The sequence below is a fragment of the Mauremys mutica genome, chromosome 21 (genome assembly GCF_020497125.1).
Source record: "Mauremys mutica isolate MM-2020 ecotype Southern chromosome 21, ASM2049712v1, whole genome shotgun sequence".
Taxonomy (NCBI): Eukaryota; Metazoa; Chordata; order Testudines; family Geoemydidae; genus Mauremys; species Mauremys mutica.
In genome coordinates, this window is record NC_059092.1 from 3,713,345 (window position 1) to 3,738,952 (window position 25,608).

Sequence of the window (25,608 nt, forward strand, 5' to 3'; positions counted from 1 at the left end):
AATAAAGAGAGTGCTTGTGTACAACTAGACTAGTGTACAATTAAATCTTTTCAGTGGTAAGAACCAGTTGGGACCCGTTAAGAGAATTCCTATCAGTCAGAAGTTGGGTGACTTTAGTATTTACTTTAAAAGGTGGGAGATGTACAGGATATAATACGTGACTTTTATTCCCATTGTAGAAAGCAGGGAAGGGTGAGAGTGAACCAGAGCAGGACTTCTCAGTTTTTTTTCCTCCTGAGACCCACAAGTCACTCAATGTTTACTCCTGTGACCCCAGATCATACAATTTTTGTACCAATATCCCTGAAGTATTTTCATTGTTTCATTGCTAAAATATAAAAAAATGTTGCAGTGCATAGTAATTTGTGACTTTTTAAATCTATATTCATTGTGCCATATGTGGTCAAAATTAGGTTAGGAACCCACTCTGCTGGCTTCACCGTCATTGTTTTGAAAATTGGTTATAATACAATCCCGTAGCTGGCCAGCAGCGGGTGCTGCAAGAGGGGAGAGAGACCTATCTTTGTAAACAGGGTATGAAGTAACTTATTCCTAAAATAAGGTCAGGTTTAACCAGTCTGGCAAGCAAGAATGCCAAATACAGAATCAACATTTCTAAGAAAATGTTAAGAAAACCAACATAAAACAAAAATCCTCTTTCTGAAATGTGGAACTATTGTGGCCGTAATAGAGTAATGCAGCTGTAGCTTATTTATGGATCAGCAAACACATTTTCAACTCTTCACTGTCCAAAACTTGTGATTTCAAAATATCTCTTATACCGGGGTAGGTAACCGATGGCACGCATGCCAAAGGCTGATTTTCAGTGGTACTCACACTGCCCGGGTCCTGGCCACCGGTCCGGGGGGCTCTGCATTTTAATTTAATTTTAAATGAAGCTTCTTAAACATTTTTAAAACCTTATTTACTTTACACACAACAACAGTTTAGTTATATATTATAGACTTATAGAAAGAGACCTTCTAAAAACGTTGAAATGTATGACTGGCACGTGAGACCTTAAATCAGAGTGAATAAACGAAGACTCGGCACAGCACTTCTGAAAGGCTGCCGACCCCTGTCTTATACTATCCACGGTCAAGTTCGCAGTGGCAACTAAGACTGACTTCCAAAAGGTTCTCCACTTTATTATGTATTGGGGGGAAATGCCTTTCTTACTGCTTGGTAATAATTGCAGAACCACCTCAAGTTAGCCATTTTGCTAGTCAATGCTATTGTAGCTTTAATGAACAGCAGCATATAAAGTCTTTGTTTGATGAAGCAAAGATTTTTTTGGTCTACTATGGCAAATCCCGTATGCCTGTTTCTTTCCAGGAAGCAACCCCATTCACTTCTGTTCAGTGGGAGGGCATTTTGGAAAATGTAAAATGAACTTAGCAACAAACAAACATTTTATTTTGTGTGGAGAGGCGAAATCAAATTGATTAGAAATTTTAAACTCTGGGCCTCTGATACTTGGAAAGAGATTACACGGTTTATTATTTATTAGCATTTAGGAAGCCAAAATATTTTAATCTTTTAATAATTTGGTTGCAAAGCACTAAAACAATGAAGTTTGTAGTACGCATGAGTTCTTGATATGTTTGCTCGGCTTTCATCAGTTTTTGAAGCTGTTGATTAATTTTACATGTTCCAAATGCTATAAAACAGGGGAGGGCAAACTTTTTTTGGGCCACATCTGGGAATAGAAACTGTATGGCGGGCCATGAATGCTCACAAAATTGGGGAGGAGGTGAGGGCTCTAGTTAAGGGTGTGAGCTCTGGGGTGGGGTATGAAATAAGGAGTTCAGGGTCCCGGAGGGGGCTCTGGGCTGGGATGGGGGAGTGGGGTGTGTGGTGGGGTGAGGGTTCCAGCTGGGGGTACGGGCTCTGGGGTGGGGCTGGGGATGAGAGGTTTGGGGTGTAGGAGGCTGGGCTCGAGGGGTTCAGAGGGTGGGAGGGGGATCAGGGCTGGGGTTGAGGTGTGGGAAGGAATGTAGGTTCTGGCTGGGGGTGCGGGCTCTGGAGTGGGGCTGGGGATGAGAGGTTTGGGGTGTAGGAGGGGGCTCTGGGCTGAGATCCAGGGGTTCAGAGGGCTGGAGCGGGATCAGGGCTGGGGTAGGGATTTGGGGCATGGGGAGAGGCTCAGGGATGCAGGCTTTGGGCAGCGCTTACCTCAAGCAGCTCCCGGAAGCAGTGGCATGTCCCTTCTCCAGCTCCTACGCAGAGGCATGGCCAGGTGGGTCTGCACGCTGCCCCATCCGCAGGCGCCACCTCTGCAGCAGCTCCCATTGGCGTGCCAGAGGGGACCATTGGAGCGCGTAGGAGCCGGAGAGGGGCCATGCGGCTGCTTCTGGCAGCCATATGGAGTAGCCCCTGGCTGGAGCAAGGCAAGCCCAAGACCCAGCTTCCCAGCAGGAGCTCAAGGGCTGGCTTAAAATGGCTGGCAGGCCGGATCCAGCCTGCGGGCCGTAATTTGCCCACTCCTGCTATAAAAGAAAACTGCACCCAATTTGCTCATTCCCCTGGTTTGAAAGTTCTGAGAGTATGAAGCACCTTCCCCCGGGAGGTAAGCTTTGAAATGTACTTGGAAGTAGATTTGTCAGTTATGGTTTCCATTTCTTACCCCATTGCTGTTGGTGACTATCTTGACCTTTATGAATCTCAATTTAAAACACCTTAAGCAGTTTCTTAGCCTGCCTTAATGCTGGTTTGACAATAATGAGAAGAACTTTAATGTGTGCAATATATAAACAGGTTTTTTTTTCTCTTCTTAATTTTGAGTCTATATTATGGCAGGACGGAAACTGTCTTACAGTGTCTGACATTGGTTTCTTGCTCAAATTCCCACTCAAGTAATTATACTCTGATAATTTAAAATTGCCCATACATTTTCATTTGGAGACAGCATTTTTACTTCTTGTTACAGGGAGCTTCCCAATGCAATTACTTCCTGTTCTAAACTGTATAGTGATGCTGTGCATTCTGAGACATCAGCTGCATTTCATGCCAGAGGTGGCAGCATACCGGTGATTGGTGAAGTGATATATATATATATATATATATATATATATATGTATTTTACCAATCTCATAGGGGTATTTCCTGGCTTAATTAATCAATTGTTTATAAAGTTCTTTGGGAACCTTGGATACAAGTTGCAATGGAAATGAGAAATAAATTATAATTATTTCAATACAGGTTAAATGGCATAAAAAGATGTGACTTTTACACTTTTTGCAGGATGACCACTATGGTATCTAAATGTATAATCAAGTGGGGCGGGGGAGAGTTGTGGGGCTAGGTGTTAGAGCATGGTACAGGGAGTCTAAACTCAGGAGTCCTATTCCTGTCTCTGCCACTGACTCACTGTGTGAACTTTTTCCAGTTATTTACCTTCTCTCTGCCTCAGTCCATCCACCTTTACCATGTTGGAGGCTATTTACCTGATGGGGTGTGGTGAGACTTAACTGATCCATGAAGGCCTTTGGTCCTCCAGTGAGACACTCTTGAAGTGGAGGTGCTAGTGTTATATTATTATTTGTACTGAAGCTAGTGTCAGATGAGGTGGGCTGCTTGGTAAATAGACTGTCTCACCATAAGCATATTAAACCAGTGCTCCGTGATCTGAACTGGCTCCCTGGGGGCTCCCAGAAGGAGTTTAAGGAGTTGGGTGACGTACAAGGCCCCAAAGGGCTTTGGACCTGCTTACCTGAGAGGCTCTGTCTCTTCCATTTCCTCCCATGTAAATTCAATGAGTAGATAAATATTGTATAGAATATCTTGTGAGACTCTGTCTCAGAAAAAGCATAACTTACCCACACCCTGTTCATCCTCAAGCTGTCAGAGCACTGTACTGGTTCACTCCAAGGTGTTGAGGGTAATATAAATATGTCTGCTTCTCTCCGTTCGGCAGGCCAAACGTGTGTGCGGAGCAAGAGCTGGTGATAGTGGGGCACAGGCAGCCGTGTGTCCAAGCTTTCACTCGGATGGTCAAAGTGTGGAAACAGGGCTGTGGAGGGCAGCTGTGGTGCATGGGCTATGAACGCAGGTAAGTGCTGCTTTCTGGTGCTTCTTTTCTCCCTTGTCGAATGAAAATAGATATTTTTTCTTCTGAGTGGAAATGCCAGCCAAACTCCCTTTCCTTTCAGTTTGTGTGTGCGTGTGCGTGCGCAGGTATGTGCATGTATGACAGCGAGAGAGACACACAAAGATGCATGCTGCTAGACTGAAAGTTGGACTTCAAGTTTATTCAGATTCTGGACTGGAGGAGGTGGGGATTGTTGGAAAGGTGAAAAGCCAGGCAGACCAGGCTGCCCTCACCTTCCTATCTTCCTCGATGGATGAGCCACAGAATAGCATTGAAAGTGGCCTTAGAAGGGGCTTGGTGCTGCAGGGAAGTGGTGTATTCTAGTGTACAAAGGGGAGTGGACAATACAGGTGCTCCCCTGCTCCCCTCTTCAGCTCAGAGGGGGAAGGAGTGGGCAATGCAAAGAATATAAAAGGTGCATTATAAAGTAACATGCCTAACAATAACCGCTAACAAAGTCACCATCGACTTGGTATTAGGGCTCGCAGAAGGATCTGGCATTAAATTCAGTCACCAGTTTGGAGAATGCTAGTTACTACTGTGTATGTGCCTTGGCTGTCTGATTTGTATTGATTTCAGGTTGCAGTTTTTATTAGGATAAAATAAAGAATTCATGTAATGGCTGACTCAACCCTATGAAGGGAGACGTGCAGAGAAACATGTGGCTCAAAGCCACAGATTAGCCATCAGTAGTGCAGCTATTTAATTACACCATGGTCTGGCTAGGAATAGGGGAATCCCAGAGGATTTTGTGAACCTTTGAACACAATCAGGGGGCAGGGACTGTGTGTTCCTATGCATTTGCACAGAATCTAGTGCAATGGACCCTGATTCCAGCTTGTGTCTGTTGGTGCCAGTGTAATACAACTACTATAACAATGCTCAATTTTGAGAATTTGAAATCCTTTAAGCATTTAGTGAGTAGAATGTAGATTCTTTGTTTGTTTTTGGAGCAGGTAAGCCATTCTATTTGTTTCCAGATATCTTAACCCATATTGCATCTGTTTGCCATGATCATACTATGTTAATTACATTAATTAAGTGCATCATCTGTATTATCCCAGCAGCTTTCAGTTGTGTTGGCGTCACAGCAGGGAGGTACGGATAAAGTTACTATAAAGTTTTAAAGGGCCGGGCTTCTCAAACTGATCACTTATTGTAAATTAAGTGTGTTAATAATAAAACTTGTTGGAAAACAGAAATATGTTTTTGCTGACAAAAAGAATTCTCTTTAAATCCTGCTGGGTTTTTTTTTTTTAATCATGATTAGTTAGTTAAGATGATACTGGATGTGATTTGCCTGGCCTGCTCTGACCAGTTAGCACTGTGTCAGCAACTCAATTCTTCACATCCTGGTTCATGTGGTAAAATTTTCAATGTAGACAAGAACCTAATGGCGCTGGTGCAGATTTTCCAGGCAACTTTTCAGTTACCAGGGTGCAACTTGCATGGGGTTCATGGAGAATGAAGTGAGCAGCACTTGTTCTCACTAACGCACATTGTTCTCCTGTTACATTGGGCTCTGTTTGCCAGTGTAATGTAGCTGAATTAACATTCAACCTGTTTTGCACGTTTTGGTGTTCAAGGGGTTTGGAGTGGACGGTTCACATTTTCAAACAGTGGTGGCAGAGTTGCTCCCGTGAAAGCCCTCCTTTTGTATGCAGTTTTTACAGGTGTAATGTAAGTGCCAGTGTCTGAAAACTTGGTCCTATGTGTAAGGCTTATTTTGTGCTGCAAGGTCGACCCCTGCCCTGGCTCTGCCAGTGACATCAGCCTTGATAATCTGCTTCCCCAAGAAACACTTTTTCCCACGCTGCCCCTTACAAGTTGAAAAAGCTCAAAGTCAAAATCGGACCTTTCGGTCCTTCAATTCCTGTCTCAGAACTTGCCTGTTATTTGATACATGTAGGAAATTGCAAGCTGATTAAAAGCTAGGCAGGTGATGAGTTGTGGTTACAGTCTCTGATTGGTTAAGAACGGCCTGCATTCTGTTAGGTTTTAGGACCCCGTCTTCCTGAGCCTCTACCCCAGTCCACTTGTTTGTCTCCCCACCTGCTAAAGCTTGTTCTTTAGACTGTCAGCTCTTTGGGGCAGGGACTGGAATTTACTACATGTTTGCATGGCACCCATCCCAGTGGGGCCCCATGCTAGTTGCCACCCCGAGATTATAATGTTTAGCAAGGCTGTTTTGTGTGGATAGGATCATCTGAGACCCTCTTATATTCTCCCCTCTTTATTCACATCCCACCCTGACACTTCCATTGTGGCCATCCTCCCCCCAGCTGAAGGGGGCTGGGGGTTGCTTCTTCCAGAGCCCGTTACCAGCATTTCATATGTAACAAGGGGTTACATACCCCACTGGAGTTGCTTGCACTGTGTCCACAGCCTTCCCAACCTCTGCCGACCTAGGGGGTCTCACCTTAGTCTACCAGTTCCTCCCATAAGTATTTTAAGTGATGCCAAGTAAACAGTGAAGAGTAAGAACTCCTTGTGATTGTTAGTAGGAACTGACATATGTTAACATATCACAAAGTGTTACTTGGGCAATAGAACTGTGCAGAATCAATCCAGATGACCTTATTTTATAGAATATTGTAAACGTCGTTTTTCTTGTTTATTGCTCTAACAGCTATGAAGAAAAAGGTCTAATGCTGTGTAAAAATTCACTGTTTACTTTTCATATCCCATTCCCTGCCACCTGGTACCATGCTCTGCGATGCCAGCACTTTATAAGTCTCCTTTAATGTCTCTTCCACACATGAAAGAATTCCAGTATGAAAGCTGAAAGTGAAATGTTCATCTGCTAAAAAGCTCCAAATGACCTGCACAGATTCCAGGGGAAGGGGGAAGCAGTTATTCAAGTGGATCTTTCCAAAGCTGGGCAAAGAGAAAGGAATGAGGTCCTGTCCCCCAACAGCTGTCCCAAGTTGTTCTCATTAAAATGGAACTCCCAAATCTGCCCTCTTCCAAACTGCACTGACCAAGGCAGAAGCACTTTTAAAGGCATTGAACCAGAAACACTGACATATAAAGACGATCGCGAAGAACTGGATGTCCATATGATGGTGAGTTCTGGAGAGAAACTGGGAGTCTTAAACACTGAAGAGACATTTTATTTTCTGTAACCATCTGACAATGTGAGGTTATGTTCCTGGAACCAGATTCAGAGTGTTAACAGGGTCGCAGAAGTGATTCCTCCCTTCACCTGTTTCAGGTGGTGGCACCACAGACTCATCCTGGGGCCTTACAAGCTAGCTGAGTTCTTTCTGCTTCTCGCCTCAACAGGGAGGTGTCAGAATGTATCTTACAGTTTTGCGGATGATGGTGGAGTCTGTCTCACTACCCTGATCTGTATTTGTTCCTATTTTGCTACTAAAGTACAGGAACAAAATCTTTCCTTTTGTAATTAAAATAAGCAGATATTTGCTTGTTTGATTTTATACTACTCCTATCCCAAGACAGTATGCCCATGGAAAATCAGCGAAGACACATCACACAATAAGTCTGATGAAACAACACTAATAAAACATTAAATGATTCTCACCCCCCTACAAACACAAGCTCTGCCCTCCCTTCCCATTCACCCCCCACTAAAAGTCTACATAAATAGAGAAGTCAACAAATTCAGACTCTGACAGACCAGTGTGGGGAAGCGAGTTCCAGAGTCAAGGATTCTTCACACTGAACCATCCTGTCCCCAGATCCTAACCAATCTAGGAACTGTGAGACTGAGTGTCCCAGCTGATCTCAATTGCCGTGGTTTAACAGAAGAGAGCCCAGTCTCTAAGAAACACACAACCTAAATCATTAAAGGGCTTTATAGATTAAAACCAACACACAGAACTGCAGATCAGTGCTTTCTGTAGAGCACAGTTGTAATGTGCTCCATGTGGGAAGCACCACAAATCATGCAGGAATCTACATTCTTCAGTGGCTGAGTTTTCCACTTGATCTTTTCTGTAGTTGTATCTAGGGCTGGGTGAAATTTTTCAGCTGAAACTATTTTTGCTGAAAAATGCAGATTTGGGCCTGCCAGACTGTTTTGTTTCAGGTCCAATGAAACCTTTCCTTGACCTGAAATAAACTTTTTTTCCCCCCAGGTTTGGCACTGACCTAAAAATCAATTATCTGCACAGCTTTGGTTGTATCTGCAATGCAGTAATCCAGTCTGGTGCTGGACTGGGAGCAGATACGTGGAGGGAGAATTGTTTGGGGACCATGGACACATTTTAACTGACAATACTAGGAATCAGTTTGAGCTGGAAAACCCATCTTTTTGGGGGGCTTAAGAATATTAATATATTCCCATTTTCTTTTAATCTCATCAAAGCAAAGACTGCTCAGTAATCAGAAGAATAATAGGATTGCCTGGAGCAGTTACTATACGAAAGCACAGAGAATCAACCCAAGCCATGAAAATTCAATTGAGGGACACGCTCTGATTTTTAACAGTGACAGAACTCTTCTCCTGATTCTAATGGAAAAAAGTTTCAGGCAGAGATTTAAGGACTGGCTCTGTTCCAAGATAGAACAGGTCTTGAAACTAAGACACTGACACACATCCCTTTTACATTGTATCAGATTCCATGCATGGGCCTTGACATGTTAGATTCGGATTTTACTTCCAATTATGATTTGTTGGTTCTCCAGAGAGGTGGTTGCTGCCTCTGAGATATGACTGGGCTGAAGTGACTGATTCCTAGACAGTCTGATTGCCAGTGAATAAGCTGACTCACATTTAGGTTTGTTTGTAGGCATCGTGGATGTCTGAACATTCACTGCGCACTGTTTCCTGGCCTAATTAGGGCCTAATATTAGTCTTTCGGAAATCAATGGCAAAAACTTCTCATTGACTTAAATGGAAGTAGGATTCTGGTCCTTAGTCATAGAAATGTTTAATTGGGGGCTCATTGGCGTCTCTGGCTGAACAGAGCTAAAAATCTGGACAGATAAAGGTCTACAGGCTGAAACTGTTTATGCTGCAGTTAGCAGTGGAGTTCTTCTAGGCTTGATTAAAAACTCACTAGGTAAAATTCTATGGGCCGTGTTATGCAGGAGGTCAGACTAGATGATCATAATGGTCCCTTCTGGCTTTAGAATCTGTGAATCAGAGAATAACATGCTGCCATCCCTGGGCTCCCTTCCAGCCAGCACTGGGCAATATGAATGTCAGATTTGCTGGAAAAAGATTAAATTAGTGCAGGATGCTGTTAGCAGCTCAGCTGTGGTCTTCAGCTGCTGTTGGCTCTGTGATGTGGAGTTTGTTAACAGCAGATACGCATCAGTGATCATCTCTGTAACCTTGGAGCACCACTGAATTGAGGCAGCATGCTAGGCTGTGGATGAAATCAGTGAGGAGCAATGGGCTGGCACTGCCAGAAGAGCTATAATGTCTGCTTTGAGAGGTGGTGGCTGTTGGGGAGATTCACTATGATAACTGCTGTCATGAAGCAGATGACTTGATGCTTGCTTTGATGCAGAATAGGGCTTCCTTAAAAATGGGTGATATAGATAAGTAGGACCAAATTTAGCCCTGAAATAAGTTGGTACAACTATACTCAAGTCAGGTGAATTACACTTGCCTGTATCAGGGATGAAGTTGAAGTGCAGTGATCTGAACTGAAAGTGGCTGCAGGTGTTTAGCTTCTTAGAATATCAGGCAAGTAGCAGGTGAGCTTAATTTGGGAGCATAGAGGCTGTTGAAAGCTGGAGAAGTGGGTTGTGAAGGAAGGACACTGCAAATGCTGAATTCTGGATCTTTCCTTCTCTGGCTGCAGTAGGCCAAGGCCAAGCACAGACCTCGTTTGCGTTATATTGCTTTCTGCCCCCTTTTCTGTTTCCCTGTCCCCCTGAACAGTTATAAGCCTTTTTTTAAAGCTGCAGCAGGAAACTAATTCTAAGGAGGTATCTTGGACTGGAGACAGCTTTTAAGTGTTGGGTTTAAGGAATTGCTCTTAACCTAAAACTGTCAGTAATTATCTTGGTGATAATATCTATGTTCTGGTAATACAGTAGCAAACAAACCCTCTTATTTTCAGTCACAGAGTCTGTCTCTCTGACTGTGTTTGAGAGAGCACTTTGAAATGATAGGTGCCTTGTCTGCTCCTACTTCAAAGGCTGGCAGTTCTCCAGTCACAAATGTCTGCTTCGGGTCTCTAATGCATGTTTTTGACATTGTAAATCAAGGAACTAAAACAACATAATTTTCCATTGGGAACATCTGTCTACTGGTGAACAGAAGTTGCCTTGTACGCAGGATGAAGGTAGAGGTTCAAGCTAACCATGTATTATTGCCTTTTTTGGTGAAAACAATGATTCTGTGTATTTGTTCTTGGTTTGGTTTATGCACTTTTTAGTGAATGCGATGCTGGTGAAATGTGCTGACTTGGCAGCCCCATAGACCAAAGGTCTCTGTTTGTCCACAACAGACACAGTGCAGGCAGCTGCAGCCTGATTCCCCATTCTGTCTGCAGAGGTACATCAGTCCCGAAGTGGACTGATCATTCCTAGAGAAGAGAGGGGTGCATTATCCAGCCCCAGTCAGTCCTTAGCTTCTGGATTAAGACTCCCAACAAGATTTGTGTAGATAGGGTTTTTTTGAGTGGACCCCTGTCTGCTAGGCACTGAGCAGAGGCCCACCAAGATAACTTCATAGTTTGGTTAGCTAATCTACAGAGTTGCACAGACCCAGCTCTGAGAGCTGTCTTGGAAAGAGACATCACCTTGTCTGAGGGTGGAAATCAGAGCCCTCAGAGGTGGCCAACTACTGGATTGGGGCAAATGGTGTTTCACAATTTCAGGGTTGATGACAGCTTGTATGTTCCAGTGCTGGGATTTAGTTTCTGCCAAAAAAACATGGGGCTGCTCCCATGTAACTGGGAGCAGGATTTACCTGTCGAATTTAAAAAATAAGTGATATAAAAGGAACTTTAAAAATCCTTTCATCAGGCTGTCTCTGCTGTTCTCTTCCCTCTGACCTTCCTGCTGGAAGTTTCCATTGCAGCAGCAATACATCCCATTAGAATGGCGATCTGATGCCAAACTCTCTTGTGCCGTGCAGCTGAAGTCACTGGAGCGCTCGGTTACGGCATCCATATGAATGTTATGCAGCCTCCGTTTCACCCACTGGAGCTGCTCCAGTTGGACTGTGCTCCAACAACACTGGGTTCAGGAAACATATTAACAGGCTCAGGATCTGACACACAGAAGGCTGGTCTGAACTTGGCTGTAACTTATCTTAGTTAATGGATGTGACTAGGAAAATACAGCATCTGCTCTTCCTCTCCCTAGTGCAGTTTAGTGCTTCTGTGTAGTTTCACCTGCTTAATGAGGAGCAGCTGTCTGTAGGGCTCAGTTGAGAATAATTCAATAAACATTAGTGGTAATTATCGATACCCCCTAATATCCCTGTGAATGTTCTTGTGGCACTGCAGATACTGGTAAAATCATATCATTTGGAGCCTAAACCCATAGCAGGCCTGCTAAAATGGATGAATTTTGTGTGGGTCAGAGTCCACTGACAAATCAATATACTCTTACAGTAAAATAACACAGTATGCAGTCAATTGCTGAGGGTTTAAACCTTCTCTTCTCCCCTTGGGGTGTCTGGACACGGATTGTCCAAGAGTCAGTTGGGTTTGAGAGGGGTTTTTGTTTTTGGATATTGCTATAAGTGATAGTGGTTGTTTTTATAAAATTTGTATGTGGGCCCAGATTGTTGGGATTGCCACATTTTATAAAAATAATACTTTATGCTGGAAAATCTACTGTAGGGAACAGTCCTTCATTGTCCATGGCATTAGTGGTGGTGGACTAGATTATCTAATAGGTCTTGTCCAACTACCAATTCTGTGGTCCTGCTGGTGTATTAATATGTGGGACCTCAGGACATGGTGGTTGCTGATTTAGAGTGTGAAGAATTGTTTTGTATTGGCTAAACAAAACATCCAAGGGGTTGTGTTGCTTGCTGCTTCTGGAAATGTAATATTTTTGGTACTATTTGTGTCTGTTTTAACAACAAAGAGTTTAGTTTGACAGAGCCTTCAGCAATCACACGCTGATGCATGTATGCAGTGTACTCAAGGGTCTGTAAATGGATCTTTCATCAGCAGGACACTACAGTATTTTTCTAAGCTAGAGTTCCATTAGCTCTGGCTGTTCTGAATAACTCTGGGCCAGAAACTCTGAAAGAGAAAACAAAAGCTAAGATAAATAATCTCCTTTAACAATTCTTTCCACACCTCCTTATTCCACCTTCCATTTTCTTTATACTTTGTGACATCCATAGAGGCACCGGCAGCTGGGACTGTGCAAAATATTTGCATCACATTTTAAATCTACTTGAACTAAGCCTTGGGTTCAAGATTCAGTAAATGTGTTAATCTTGGGCCTGACTCATAAAGTTAGTTAGAGATGGGCCGAAGCTGTTCACTCACAGCTCAACTAGACATTTAGAAATCTGTTGAAGGCAGAATGGAACCCAGGCTCTGTGCAGCGTCTCCTGCATTATTAGGTTTTATTGATTGTAAAGGAGGGCAAGAAAAGAGACAGATCGACATTGGGTTGCTGCACTAGCTGCTGGCTTTGCTTTGCCATCGAAATGATGCTTTTTATAGCTGCTATCTCTTGACTGAGATTAACGGTTTGCTACTGAGCTGGTATTTTATCCAGGCTTGGGGAATGTTGATTGTTTTGGGTCCCATTAACTGTCTTGCCATTTCTTTCTGTGCAGCGTCTCTGGATGCTCTGTTAGGTAGCAAGAGTAGCTCTGTATCTTACCAGGGATAGCTCAGTGGTTTGAGCATTGGCCTCCTAAACTCAGGGTTGTGAGTTCAATCCTTGAGGGGGCCACTTAGGTAAAATCAGTACTTGGTCCTGCTGGGAAGGCAGGGGAATGGACTTAAGGTCCTTTCCAGTTCTATGAGATAGGTATATATCTATATAAAAAATACCATGAAGGAAGTTGGGCCAGTGCTCAGTGAAACAAAAAGATCAGAGAATCCATTCAAATTCAGGATGCAACAACACCTAAGTTATTGAGTCACCCCAGCAGGGGTGGAGAGTGGTTCCCAGAGCTGTGTTTCCTCCAGTCTAGTTTTCAGTGTCTGGATCAGTTGGAATATTTAATGCTTCATTTGTTGTAGGATGTTCTATTGGATCCCATTTTGCATATGGTAGGACTTTTCCATATCTTCAACTCCTCTCCCGTAGTTCTTAGTTCCATTGCTTCCATAGGTAGCTTGTTATAGTATCTTAGAGAGTTTTAGGCTTGAGCACTGCTTCCTCCACTCCCCTTTGACCTAAGTAGGAGCTGCACATAATGTCTAAGGGCAGAATACAGTCTCTCAAGCTTTTCCTACTCTCCTTTGATTTTCCTTGGAGCAGCTTGCCTTCTGTAAATGAGTCTATGCAGCCTAAAATAAAAACACACTGTCTGTTGTAGTACAATCCAGCAATGTCTCCATGAATCTGCATGGGGGAAAAAAATCATTTCCTGTCACCACAATGCATAGAAATGTTTGCGTTCCCCACTCATTGGTGGATAATATTATTCGTTTCTACACTGAATGCTTTTGGATTTAGTTACATACCACATCCCTGGCATTAACTTTGCACATTGTAATGCATGTTACATTACATTAAAAGCAATATTTGTTTTGAACACAAGGCATTCGGTGGTGGGACCAAAAGAACCACATAGATTTCAGCCTGATTGTTAGATGTCTTTAGTGCCTGAAAGATTGTAAATTCCATTCTTAGCTGTATGTGGACCCAGGTTACTTCCATCACAATTTGCTAACAGCTTATACAAAAATGGGTAACTGCTTTTATTTTTGTCAGTTGTGACGTCACATACTCATTGGCAATGAAGTGTAGTTGAAGGTTTCCTTCATGGGAATTAATTTGGATAGTCCACCATTATTTAGTTTCTTTGTAGAGTCATGTAGACAAAGTCAAACAACCAGGATTAGTTAGGATAAATATTTTCAGTGGATGCATACAACACTTTCAACTATGCCAAATATTTGTTGTTGCTGTTTGTCCATTGTGCTTTGGGTGAGCAGTTTCATGTTCTGCCGAAGTAGGATTTTTAAAAAAAAGCTTCAAAAGTTTTATCTCTGTTTTGATTTTCAGATACACAGAGCACTAAATTTCCGGGGGAAAAAAGTGTCACATTTATTTGTTTTAACTCAACTTCTGTTCGCCAGACTGACATTCCACCCTGTAGATCATGAGCAGAAGTCATTAAAAGATCTTCAGTTTCTGCCTTAGTACAATGACTGTGGTAACAGAGCCCCATTCCTGCTCAGGGCCATGGGCATTACCAAAAATAAGCATAATGATCCTACTGGGCCCTGAGAAGTACTGCAGCTTCAGCCACTGCAAGAGCTGTGGTGTGGCTTAGTGGTTAGAGCACAGGACTGGGACTCAGCAGATGTGGGTTCTATTACTGACTCTCCTACTAGCTTGCTGGGTGACCTTGGGCAAGTTACTTCCCTCTTTGTGTCTCAGTTTTCCCACCTGTGAAATGGAGATGATGTTACTGACCTCCTTTGTGAAGGGCTTTGAGATCTACGAGTTAGGTATCATTGTTATTTACCCTGTGCAACAGATTTGTGATGGCAGTTAGTGGGTGTTTTTTCAGGATTTGGTTGGGTGGGATATTGGGGTGGCTGTTAATTGGGAGCTGGGAAGGGTTTTAACAGATGGTGTTGTGCGGAGGGCACATTAGATCAGGGCACTTTTCACCGGGGGCTTATCTTTCAGAGTTGAGGGGTCATGGTGGTCCAGAATGGGAGGGAGTTCAATACAGATGCTGAGGAGGAAGACCCTGATGGGGTCATGAATGGTGCTCACCCTTCAGGGGGCCAGAGAGAATGTGAGCTACATTTGGCCTTATAGTTCGTTATTGAGAAACATCCTGTGCCCGAAAATGTCCCAGATCCGACTCACTGAGGATTAAATGTTCCATTCGTCCCCAGAACATGTGACCCAGGAATTAGATTTGTGAGGATTGCATGGGCTCTTTCTGCCTTTGAGTTGCCCTTCCAGAACACACCCCTGTGTTTGGATTTGAGATCGATGTCTTCAAGTCACCAGGGCCTGATGAAATGCATCTGAGAAAACTCAAGGAGCTGACTGAGGAGATATCTGAGCCATTAGCAATTATCTTTGAAAAGTCATGGAAGACAGGAGAGATTCCAGAAGACTGTCACTATATTTGCCCTTTTTCCAATCTATAAAAAGGGTTATTTCCCCGGGAATTACACACCAGTCGGCTTAACTTCTGGAAGGGGCGAGGAGTGGCAGGAGCCCCAAGAAGATCTTGATGCATTTATGAATGGGATTATATAACTGTATTGACTGTGATAGCCAGGGACTAGACTTGAGGAGCCAGGAGGTGCCTTCCAGTCCTATGTGCAGTGAGGTAGGGTTGAGTGTTAGTCATGGTTGCTAAGGGGGAGCAAGAGAATTGAGGAGTCTGGACACTTCCCCACAGCTCTGCTTGTTTAATTCACAACTGCATTGGGAGCCGTCTGCGCAGGGAATAGCTTGACGTTTCCCAGTAGGATGCTAGCATGATTTTTTTTTTTTTAATTCCTTCATCGTAAGCCAAATAGTTTTTGAGCTCTCACCAGCCCCTTGGTGTGACTCGATCACCGGTGCTAGATTGAAATACCTGTGGGTTTTAGAAATTGACTTTCCTTTGACAAACAGCGGTTTAAATTAGGGGGGAAGCGATCGCACAAAACTGCCAAAGAATTAATGAAATACACAGCTCGGAAAAGAAGAGACGTGCTAGGCTTGTCTGGAGCCCATTCCCCCGGGCGCTCTCCTCCCTGGTTAAAATGGATTGAAAAGCATTATGTTAAGAGCCATGATTGTTAGAATAAGTGGAAAATATGCAAAGTATTTGAAAATTAAATTCTTTTTATTTAGGTTCTACCGTCAGAATTAAATCTTCTGTGCACTCCACTTTCATACTAAATCCTCCTCCTCCAGGGGTTAACGGTGGTTGTGTTTTGTGTTTTAGAACAGCCTATTACACAGACTACAGGCAGGTGTACAGCATGGAATACCAGACTGTGTACAAGTGCTGCCCAGGATGGTCCCAGCTTGGAGGGGATGCTGGCTGTCTTTACTGTAAGTACCACTGCACACCAGTGAGGTTTTCTTCTCATCCCAGTTGTTTTGCATGGTTATTTCATGGTCTGTACACTGCAGCAGATGCTATAAACCCCTGTCTTAGAAGAATGCTTTATTTTAATGGGAGGGAAAGTTTCTCTCTGGACCCCTGTGAAGTGGTGTGAGCCACTTTCTGTTTTGTATAGAACTTCCTCATTCTAACACACACACATGTTCAGGGTCACATTATTCACTTACCCAGTTGCCAAAAGCTACTAACATTTTAAAATGTATCACAAGCTGGTGATTTAAACTGTCCCGCTGCAGAAAACTCCACTCAGATTACAGCTATCATAAGCATAACATTAATTGCTGGTTATGTAAGTGAATATGCCAGTGATAGTTAGCTAATTTGCCCACAAATTCCTCTTGCTCAGCATTCTCTGGAGCTGCTTCTCACCCCTTCATCATAGGAGGAGGCGGCCTTGGAAATGAAGCTTTTGAATAAATGAAGCCCCTGAACTGTTCATATAAAAAAAATGTGCTTCACGGCTGTGTTTCAGGAGCACTGTGAGATTTGGCTGGAATTTGACGGACACTCAGCTGTGTGTGCTTCCTGTTTTGTGTGCCCCTCCCTGCTCTTATAAATGAGAGAGAGAGAGAGAGAGAGGTTCATTCATGAATTTACATATAAGGGGAAGTGTCTCTCGGACTATCTTGAAAAGGATCAAATGTGTCAAATGATTTTTGGTTCTATTTTAGGGTTTTTCATGCTTGGAATTCAGCTGGCTGAACTTGGGGCTCTCCCTGCCCCTTTCTTTTTGGCTGCTCTCCCCTTATAAAGGACATTTGGACTTCTTAAACTGCTGGTGTTTAGTACTGTCAGGACCTCGACAGAAGGCGTTAGCGTCACATTCCTAGAACGGGAAATTAACTGTCCAGTATGAATAAGCTGGCGTTGTGATATCTCTAGTGGTTTAGAGCGAGGGACTTGGAGTCAGGACTGCTGGGTTCTAGTCCCAGCTCTTTCTCTGCTGTGCTTTGAGACTTTTGGCAAATCACTCTTTGCCTCAGTTTAACCATATGTAAAATGGGTATAAACGTACCTACTTCACAAGTGTATTGCAAGGCTCCTTTAATGGTTTTTAAAATGTATTAAAATCTCTTGATGGATCATGCTATGGAGGTGCAAAATATTATTAGTATTTGCTGCGCTTTTATTATAGAATATGGTTGATTAAAATGGTACATTTGGATAGCTTGAAAAAAGGAAAATATTCTCTTGGATCTCACACCAATCTAGCCAAGCACATACATAGAAATAAAAGTCGCTAGTGAGGGAGTATCATGTATACTCTTTATGATTATATTATTAATTTCATGCTCAGTAACTGAATAAAATCATCAGCTACTTTTTTAATTAGCATTGGGAGATGCATTTCCTACCAACATCATTAAATGTTCTCTTTCATTAGAGGTGACAGGCCAGCGAACTAACAAAGGGTGTGCATGCTTGGCTGTCTTGGCATCAAAAGAATGAAAGCCAACAGTTTTCATATCCATTTTTTAAATGATTTTGATTGTAATTGACCTGGGGTGCTGGAAAATGTCTCCTACAGCTAGTCCTCTCTTGTTCTCCAGAAGGGCTTGCAGACCCCTTTTCTTGCACTTTGCTTCTTGAAGTGAGGGTGAAAGAGTGAGATGTGTCTAGCAAGCCAATTTTTATTTTTCTGATTTAAAGGATGATAATATAGGAGACTAAGTCCATTGTATCAAAGGAAACTCCTGTGGGTACTTAATAACCCAGTGGCAGCAAGCAGATAATACTCTCAGCTGAACTCAGAAAAGTCACTACTGTCATGAATTTCCTATAGAGGAAGTGAATAATTGTATCCAGGAAGGGAGCAGGAGCAAGAGGAAAGGAAAGAGAGCTGCCTAGAGAAACCTCTTAACTTGTCATCCTAGCTATACATACTGAAAGTCAAAGGTGTAGGGATAATCTCTAACTGCACTGAACTGTTTGCAGAAGAATTGATTCAGGGGATAATAAGCAGAGGGCGTGGATGATGCTGGACTCTCATAAAGAATGAAGTATGTCTGGGTCTTCTGAGAACAAAGGCATTGGGCTATTTAAATATTCATCATGTGCCTGTTGCTGACATGATAGGAGAACAAATGCCATTTACTTTCTTATTCATAAGTCAATAGACCCTGTTGTTCCCTTTTAAGTTCTGTTTGTTTGGGTATTTTTGCTTATGATTCCCGGGAGGAACAAAGCTGGAAGTTTTTGCTTTGTGCCTGCAATGTAGGCTGAAAAGCAGACTTCAAAGTCAATGATTTTCGCTTCCGTTCACTAGCCTTGAGATTTCAAAGTGGGAGGGGTGGGGGGCAAAGATGATTCAGGTAACCAGTTAAATTAATATTTTGGTGGGAAGGAGGGTAAATGTGAAAAAATAGGAGGCTTGTGGCAGCAATGTGCTCTACCTTACCATCCTGTTGTCTTGGTTAACTCTGCAATTTCACTCCTTGTGAATTCTGCAAGATGTGCTATGGAAACTACCTCATGTGACACTGAAGGCTCAGGGCCTGGTCCTCAGCTGGTGTCAATTGGTGTAGTTCTGTTGAAGTAATGGAGCTATGCCAAATTATTCTAGTTGAGTGTCTGTCCTCAGAGATGTAATAGATATTGTTCCTGCTCCATGCAGACACGTGGGTAAGACCATCAGTGGTAAAAATGTAATTGGAACTGTTGGAGACTGTAAGGCAGAATCAAGCCAACAAGAAAATCTTTTTCTGTCTTCTGGTTTGAATTAACATTTCTTCACTGCAGTATACGCCTTCCTCCCGGCATTTGAATGCTCCTTTACAAATCTCTTTGCTTACTTCTGCTCTTCTTGCTTTTGTGAGGCTAACCCCTCCGTCTGTCTAAAAGCAGAAGCGCATGATGCTCTGTTAGGGTAACTTTGCACTCCCTGTGTTCTCATAGCCATGCCTGTAGTTCCTCTCTTTCATAGTCGTGAGGTAGTATCTGATGTACGATCGGGTCTGCTAAATAATATTATGGGAGACCAAGGCCCTGGTACCTGCCTGGTTATTAAGCCAACCCTGAAGAGTGTGCTTCCCCCAGGGCTGTATTGCCTGCCTGGCAGGAGAGTGCTTTGCCTAGGCAACTGATACCACACTCTACCTCTTCCTTGTTTAGCAGGCTTACAGCTGTCTTGAAACACTGAGGGCTTATTCCAGCCTCCAGAATGTGCTTGTCCAAATATTTAGAGGTGTGAGAATGGCCTATGCACTACCATCAGGCTGGGACCTGCTTAACGACCACAGAGTCCAGCATCTCTGCTGAGAATGAGTAATTAGAAAATGGATGGAAAGTTTCATAGAAACACCCTGTAAAATGTCACTTAAGGAAGAGGTCTAAAGAATTAATGCTCCGCAGAGATTTGAAAATTTCTTGAGGAATATTTGATTTCCCTGCTATTCCCCTCCCCCTGTGCCATTTGCAATTGTCTGCTGGTCTTATAACATTCCCAGGAGTTGTCAGATCTCACCTTATAAATGTGTAGTGCTCAGTTCCCTTGTGGATTACCTGCTTTTTCTCCTCCCTTCTGCTCGCAGTGGAAAACAAGTGATGATTCAAATTTTAAAAAATCTGATTTTTTTTTATGGATTATTTTACTTTAATCCATTTTTCTTTTTTAAAATAAATCTACTTAAAATTGAAATTATAAGGCCTAAACTACTTATAATTAAACTACATTTAAATAAAATAAAATGTAAATAAAGAAAAATTAAGGTGTACATGTTTACTGCAGAAGTTTTTTAAAAGTCAAACCTCTGAACTGGTGGAAGTCACTGGCTAAGCACTCGGAACCAGAGAGTGTTGAATTCCTTTTACCAGCTTTTTACACCACTAGCCTTTTTTCATTTCAGTTTATTCTGCTAGTTCAGTTGAATGACCAGTTCAGTCAAAGTTAAGAAACCATCAAGAGTTGAAAGGCAAGCTTGTTTTCCTCTTCCAATCTATGAGTAAAAACTAGATGTGAGAGAATGAGATCTACTAGTTCTAAAGTCTTGAAGGACATGGTCACCAGAAACAATCAGCTCAATTTACTAATTACAGATACTTCTTTTGTTTAATAAATCAGTTTTAAATGCAGAATGACTCAATAATTAACTTGCTTTTTTTCTTGTCTAGCACATTTTTTAAAAAAAGTTTTTTTTATTTAACTAATATACCAGTTTTACAATGTTGTTTTTATACATTTTTAATTGAATGCCAATTTCTACCCAAATAGAGCTTGATACAAATCACAAGTAAAAATGATCACCACATAGTAAGTGCATTATTCACCATTTTCTAATATAATGAAATATGTAAACAATCTGAATAAATGTGTTAAGCTATGTAATTGTTTAAATATGTATAGATATATTGTGTTCTTATGGTTAGGAAAAAGTACCAAACTTTGTGTAAAGGGCTATGTTTATTTGTAAATGAACATATTTTTAATAGTTTCTAACCAGTGAGACTCAATCTTTCTTTAGGAAAATAACTAACTAAAAAATAAAATTGCAAAACAAGATGAAAATTGATTATTTAAATCAAGGCTTCCTGCTTGATGATTTAAATCATGATTAAAATGTGATTTAAATCACTTTGACTTAAGTCAAACCATGCTGCTTCACTGCAGCTCTGTTACCATGTCATTTCTTATTGCATTTTCACCCACCTTTGTCCTAAGCCATTCATCCGCACAGCCCAGTTTAGAGAGGGAAAAGGTCAGAAGTCATGACAGCCTTTTTCACTCATGGTCTGGTATCAGATTCCTTTCCTTAATGATAACTGATAAGATTAACTTTTGAGCTAAAACTATTAGTTTCAGATGACATCGGAGATGTCACATAAATTCCACATGGGTTGAATAGTGTAGTTAAGGTCCTTGCTGTGCGATACAAGGCCTGTGTGTCTGGGTAGCCTCACGATGTCTACTGTTAGCTCCAGGATGCTGAAAAGTTGGGTCCCGTCAAGTCTTTACAATTGGTAGCTCTTAACCTGAATGGAATGATTCAGTAATAGACACTATGTCTGGGCACCCCTGCTAACTCCTTCCATTTCAGAGAATAAAACTGTAGGATGGAGAGGAATTGAGGATGGCGAAAAGGAGGGAAAAGGAGGAGGAACAGGAAGAAAGATTTAGTGGGAGATTCAGTACTTTATGACTTTTTGATGGGTACCAGCCAGTCTCAGTGCCAGCATTTCTTGTGCTGTTAATGACTCTTGCTTGTCTTCCAGGTTCTGAGGCACAGGCTTGATTGTGGCTAAAGAGGGAGAATAAAATGTTAAGTCTGGCGTGGGGGGTGGTTATCAGAGACTGAGGAGGGTTGAAAGAGCACTTTGAGCATCCCCAAGGGGTGCATAGAAGGCAGCCAAATTCTAATCGCTTTATTAAGAGGGGAGCTTTTATTAGTCACAAATGGCCTATTAAAGACTCCAAAGTGAGTTACCCTGCACTGAACTACATATCTCACTGCCAGCTCTGTTTAGCTTTAGCATATCATCTAGTGAGCAGTTAAACAGCACTCAGCAGGGCCTACTCTGGCAGGCACGCTCAGCTGTTGGTTTTTATTCTGTAAATATGTCAGAACTCTGCTTGGTGCATAACCATGGGCAGCACAACCCTCCGAAAAAATCTTGTACCAGGCCTTCATGAGGGAAGGCTTGATTATTTTATGAAGTGTGTTGTTATATGAACATATTTGCTGTGGACCAAACCATCTTAATTTCCTTAATAGGTTGACTTTCATGTGTGCATTGCCCCTTGGTTCCTGGAAGCTTATTGTTTTGTCAGTTCAGAGGGTTAAATTGTATTTCTGTTAATAGAATCATAGAAGATTAGGGTTGGAAGACACCTCAGGAGGTCATCTAGTCCAACCCCCTGTTCAAAGCAGGGCCAACCCCAACTAAATCATCCCAGCCAGGGCTTTGTCAAGCCTGACCTTAAAAACCTCTAAGGATGGAGATTCCACCACTTTCCTAGGTAACCCATTCACCACCCTCCTAGTGAAATAGTTTTTCATAATATCCAACCTAGACCTCCCCCACTGCAACTTGAGACCATTGCTCCTTGTTCTGTCATCTGCCACCACTGAGAACAAGCTATCTCTATCCTCTTTGGAACCCCCTTCAGATAGTTGAAGGCTGCTTTCAAATCCCCCCTCACTTGTCTCTTCTGTAGACTAAATAAGCCCAGTTCCCTCAGCCTTTCCTCATAAGTCATGTGCCCCAGCCCCGTAATCACTTTTGTTGCCCTCCACTGGACTGTCTCCAATTTGTCCTCATCCTTTCTGTAGTGGGGGACCCAAAACTGGATGCAATACTCCAGTTGTGGCCTCACCAGTGCCAAATAGAGGGGAATAATCACTTCCCTTGATCTGCTGGCAATGCTCCTATGAATGCAGCCTAATATACCGTTAGCCTTCTTGGCAACAAGGGCACACTATTGACTTGTATCCAGCTTCTCATCCACTGTAATCCCCAAGTCCTTTTCTGCAGAACTGCTGCTCAGCCAGTCGGTCCCAAGCTTGTAGCAGTGCATTCCTCCGTCCTAAGTGCAGGACTCTGCATTTGTCCTTGTTGAACCTCATCAGATTTCTTTTAGCCCAATCCTCCAATTTGTCTAGGTCACTCTGGACCCTATCCCTACCCTCCAGCATATCTACCTCTCCCACCAGCTTAGTGTCATCTGCGAACTTTCTGAGGGTGCAATCCATCCCATCATCCAGATCATTAATGAAGATGTTGAATAAAACCGGCCCCAGGACCGACTCCTGGGGCACTCTGCTTGATACCAGCTGCCAACTAGAGTGCGAGTTGTTGATCGCTACCGGTTGAGCCTGACGATCTAGCCAGCTTTCTGTCCCTCTTATAGTGCATTCAACCAACCCATACTTCTTTAACTTGCTGGCAAGAATACTGTGGGGTGAGCCTTTTGCCTAGGATCTTCTGTCCTGGATGATCTCTTCCATATTTAACGCATATGAACATGTATGTTGTAGTACAGTGTATGGAAAATGCTTTTTTCAGTTAACTTTATTCTATTGTATTTGACTTCCCAGGAAACCTATTCCACTATGTTCCTGTAAGCCCCTACCCCTTGTCTTTTGAAACAGTAATAGGTAATAGGCTTGGCAGGGCTCCATTTTAATGAGTAGTTGTCTGTAAACTTCGATGTCACCTGACACACACACAAATCAACAACAACAAAATCCATGGATAGTAGCTGGCGAGCGCAGCCTTTGCTTCACCTTGTGCCTGCAGGGATTTGTTATTTCAGCCCTGCAGCCTCCCAGGGAGCTCTCTGCAGCCCTGCGCCCTTACTTACCAGCTGGAATTGTGAGGGTTGTCTCTGGACAGGAGCTTCTCAGCAGTGGGGTGGCCTCTCCCAGGGCCTGTGGCTCGTCGTCCTCCTTGCAGTGCTTTCTTTCTAGCTTCTGCCTCCTGAAGTAGGAAGTGCTGGACTGGCTCCTGTGAGATAGGGAAGGGTGAAGTATTGACTTAAGCTTTAAAGTTCATGCCTAAATATAAATACCATGGCCAAGGAATGAGCCAGAGAATAGTGATTTCCACCTCCCCTCCCACCCCTGATAAAAGCAAGTGTTTCTATCTGGTAGCTATTGTCCATTTCATAGTGTAATACAATATGAAACGTGTCTGCCATCTTTTATGAAAGATGTAGTCTGTACGCAACAATCATTTCATCCATTAAATAGCAGCCATGCCTGGGATGAAATGTAGGAACTGTTTAACAGTAAAAAGCTGCGCTGTGGAATACCATATGTTGCATTTTCTGTCTGAGGATCTCTTTACAAGCGTTAGTGAATTAAGACTTTCAGGCCCCTTTTGGAAGAGGATATTATTATTATTTCCACTTTACAGTTGGGGAAAAGGAGGAACAGAAAGGTGAAGGTACTTGTCCAAGCCGCAGAGAAGTCTGGGGCCTGGTCAGGAGTAGAACACCCATCTCCTGATTTCTAGTCTCACAGTTCCACAAGTATTTCCAGGATCCCCGAGAACCATGCGGTGGGCCTTGCTTGTACTGACTTGTAGGGAAGAGCGTCACTTACTGCACTGTCAGTACCACTCCGTGCAGCATCTCAAGGTTCCTTGTGGATGCACAGCCAAACACTGAGCCAACCTGATTCTATCTAGCTTATGAGATCTCACAGGATCAGAGAATGAAACCCAAAGAGCCTTAACGTTCCACCGGGCCTGAAGGTTATTTCCTGCCTGCAGAGAGAATTCCATTGAATAATATTGACGTCCTCTAAAAAAAGATGCTCTCTTCCTGTAGGACTAGAGTACCAGTGATATTTTAAGTTTGTGGGACTTTACTAAAGATGCAGCATGGAATATATCTGTGATAGGAAGTCCCAAGGAAAATATCTATAGATACATGGTCAGTTTGTCTTTATACTTGGAGGGATGGGGGGTGGGGGTGGGGGTGGGGAAGACCTGTGCATTTGTAAGGAATATATATAAACTGACATTTGTAAGGGGAGCCACCAGAACTTGATTTTTATGAGTGGGTTTCTGAGCTTCTCCACAGATAAAATGTATGGGTTTGCAATGACACCTAAGGCTGCATAGTCATAAAAAGTGACTTAAACATTATTAGCTAGGAAGATTGATGGATTTCTGAGGCAGCATTTCATCACAGTCTCATTAGTCTGGGTATAGGGGTATTTTAACTTCAATGCTACCTTTTGTATTATTAAGCAGTCTTTTGGGGAGAAAATAAAAAGTGGTCAAATACTTAAACTCTAAAACAAGAACTAGCACCCGGGCTAAGTATTTCAGCTATAATGTCTCTAAGGTCTAAGGTGGGGGTTCAGACGTGGGTCAGAATGGGATTTATATCAAGGTAAAGATACAGCTCAGCTTTGCCAGTCATGATCTACTCGGCTCCATGACAAGGGAATGTTTGCTTCTCAGAGTTAACTGCCTGAGCCCTTTGAACCTGAAGCAGGTACAGAGGTGGGACAAATTGTGACATTTATAGTGCTGTGAAGGGTAACTAAATAATGACACTGTGTCTTTAAGAAAAATTGGAATTCTACTGGGCTCAGTTGACCAATTGATGGTCATTTTAAAGAGGGTCTCCAGAGACACCAAGATATAGCTGAGTTAGCGCCTTTGAAAGAAAGGGGAACTGTAGTTATTATTACTGATTCCTGTAACATAGAGTTAAAGATGTGACACTCAGAGCACATCTCCAAGAAACCCAACCAGCACAACAAAACTAAATTATTTCTCTCCAGGTACTCCTGATCTTCTTTGCTGGGTTGGTTGGGGTCGAATTGCCTGTTCCACAGATTCAGCCTTTAGT

The 25,608-nt window shown here is 42.7% G+C and overlaps 1 protein-coding gene across 10 annotated transcripts in view; it reads left to right on the forward strand.

Annotated features, from left to right (window-relative positions):
• The window catches only part of MEGF6 (multiple EGF like domains 6), a 231,862-nt gene that overhangs the window by 15,241 nt on the left and 191,013 nt on the right, over positions 1–25,608 (forward strand). For 4 of the 10 annotated variants that reach the window (XM_044996193.1, XM_044996194.1, XM_044996195.1 and 1 more), the window contains 2 exons: positions 3,917–4,051; positions 16,125–16,234. In XM_044996193.1, coding sequence (XP_044852128.1) covers positions 3,917–4,051; positions 16,125–16,234 — 245 coding nt within the window. Of the gene's footprint in view, positions 1–3,916; positions 4,052–9,414; positions 9,496–9,589; positions 9,750–9,780; positions 9,995–10,056; positions 10,354–16,124; positions 16,235–25,608 lie in introns of those variants that run through there. The other 6 variants (XM_044996199.1, XM_044996201.1, XM_044996196.1 and 3 more) reach the window with 5 other exon arrangements.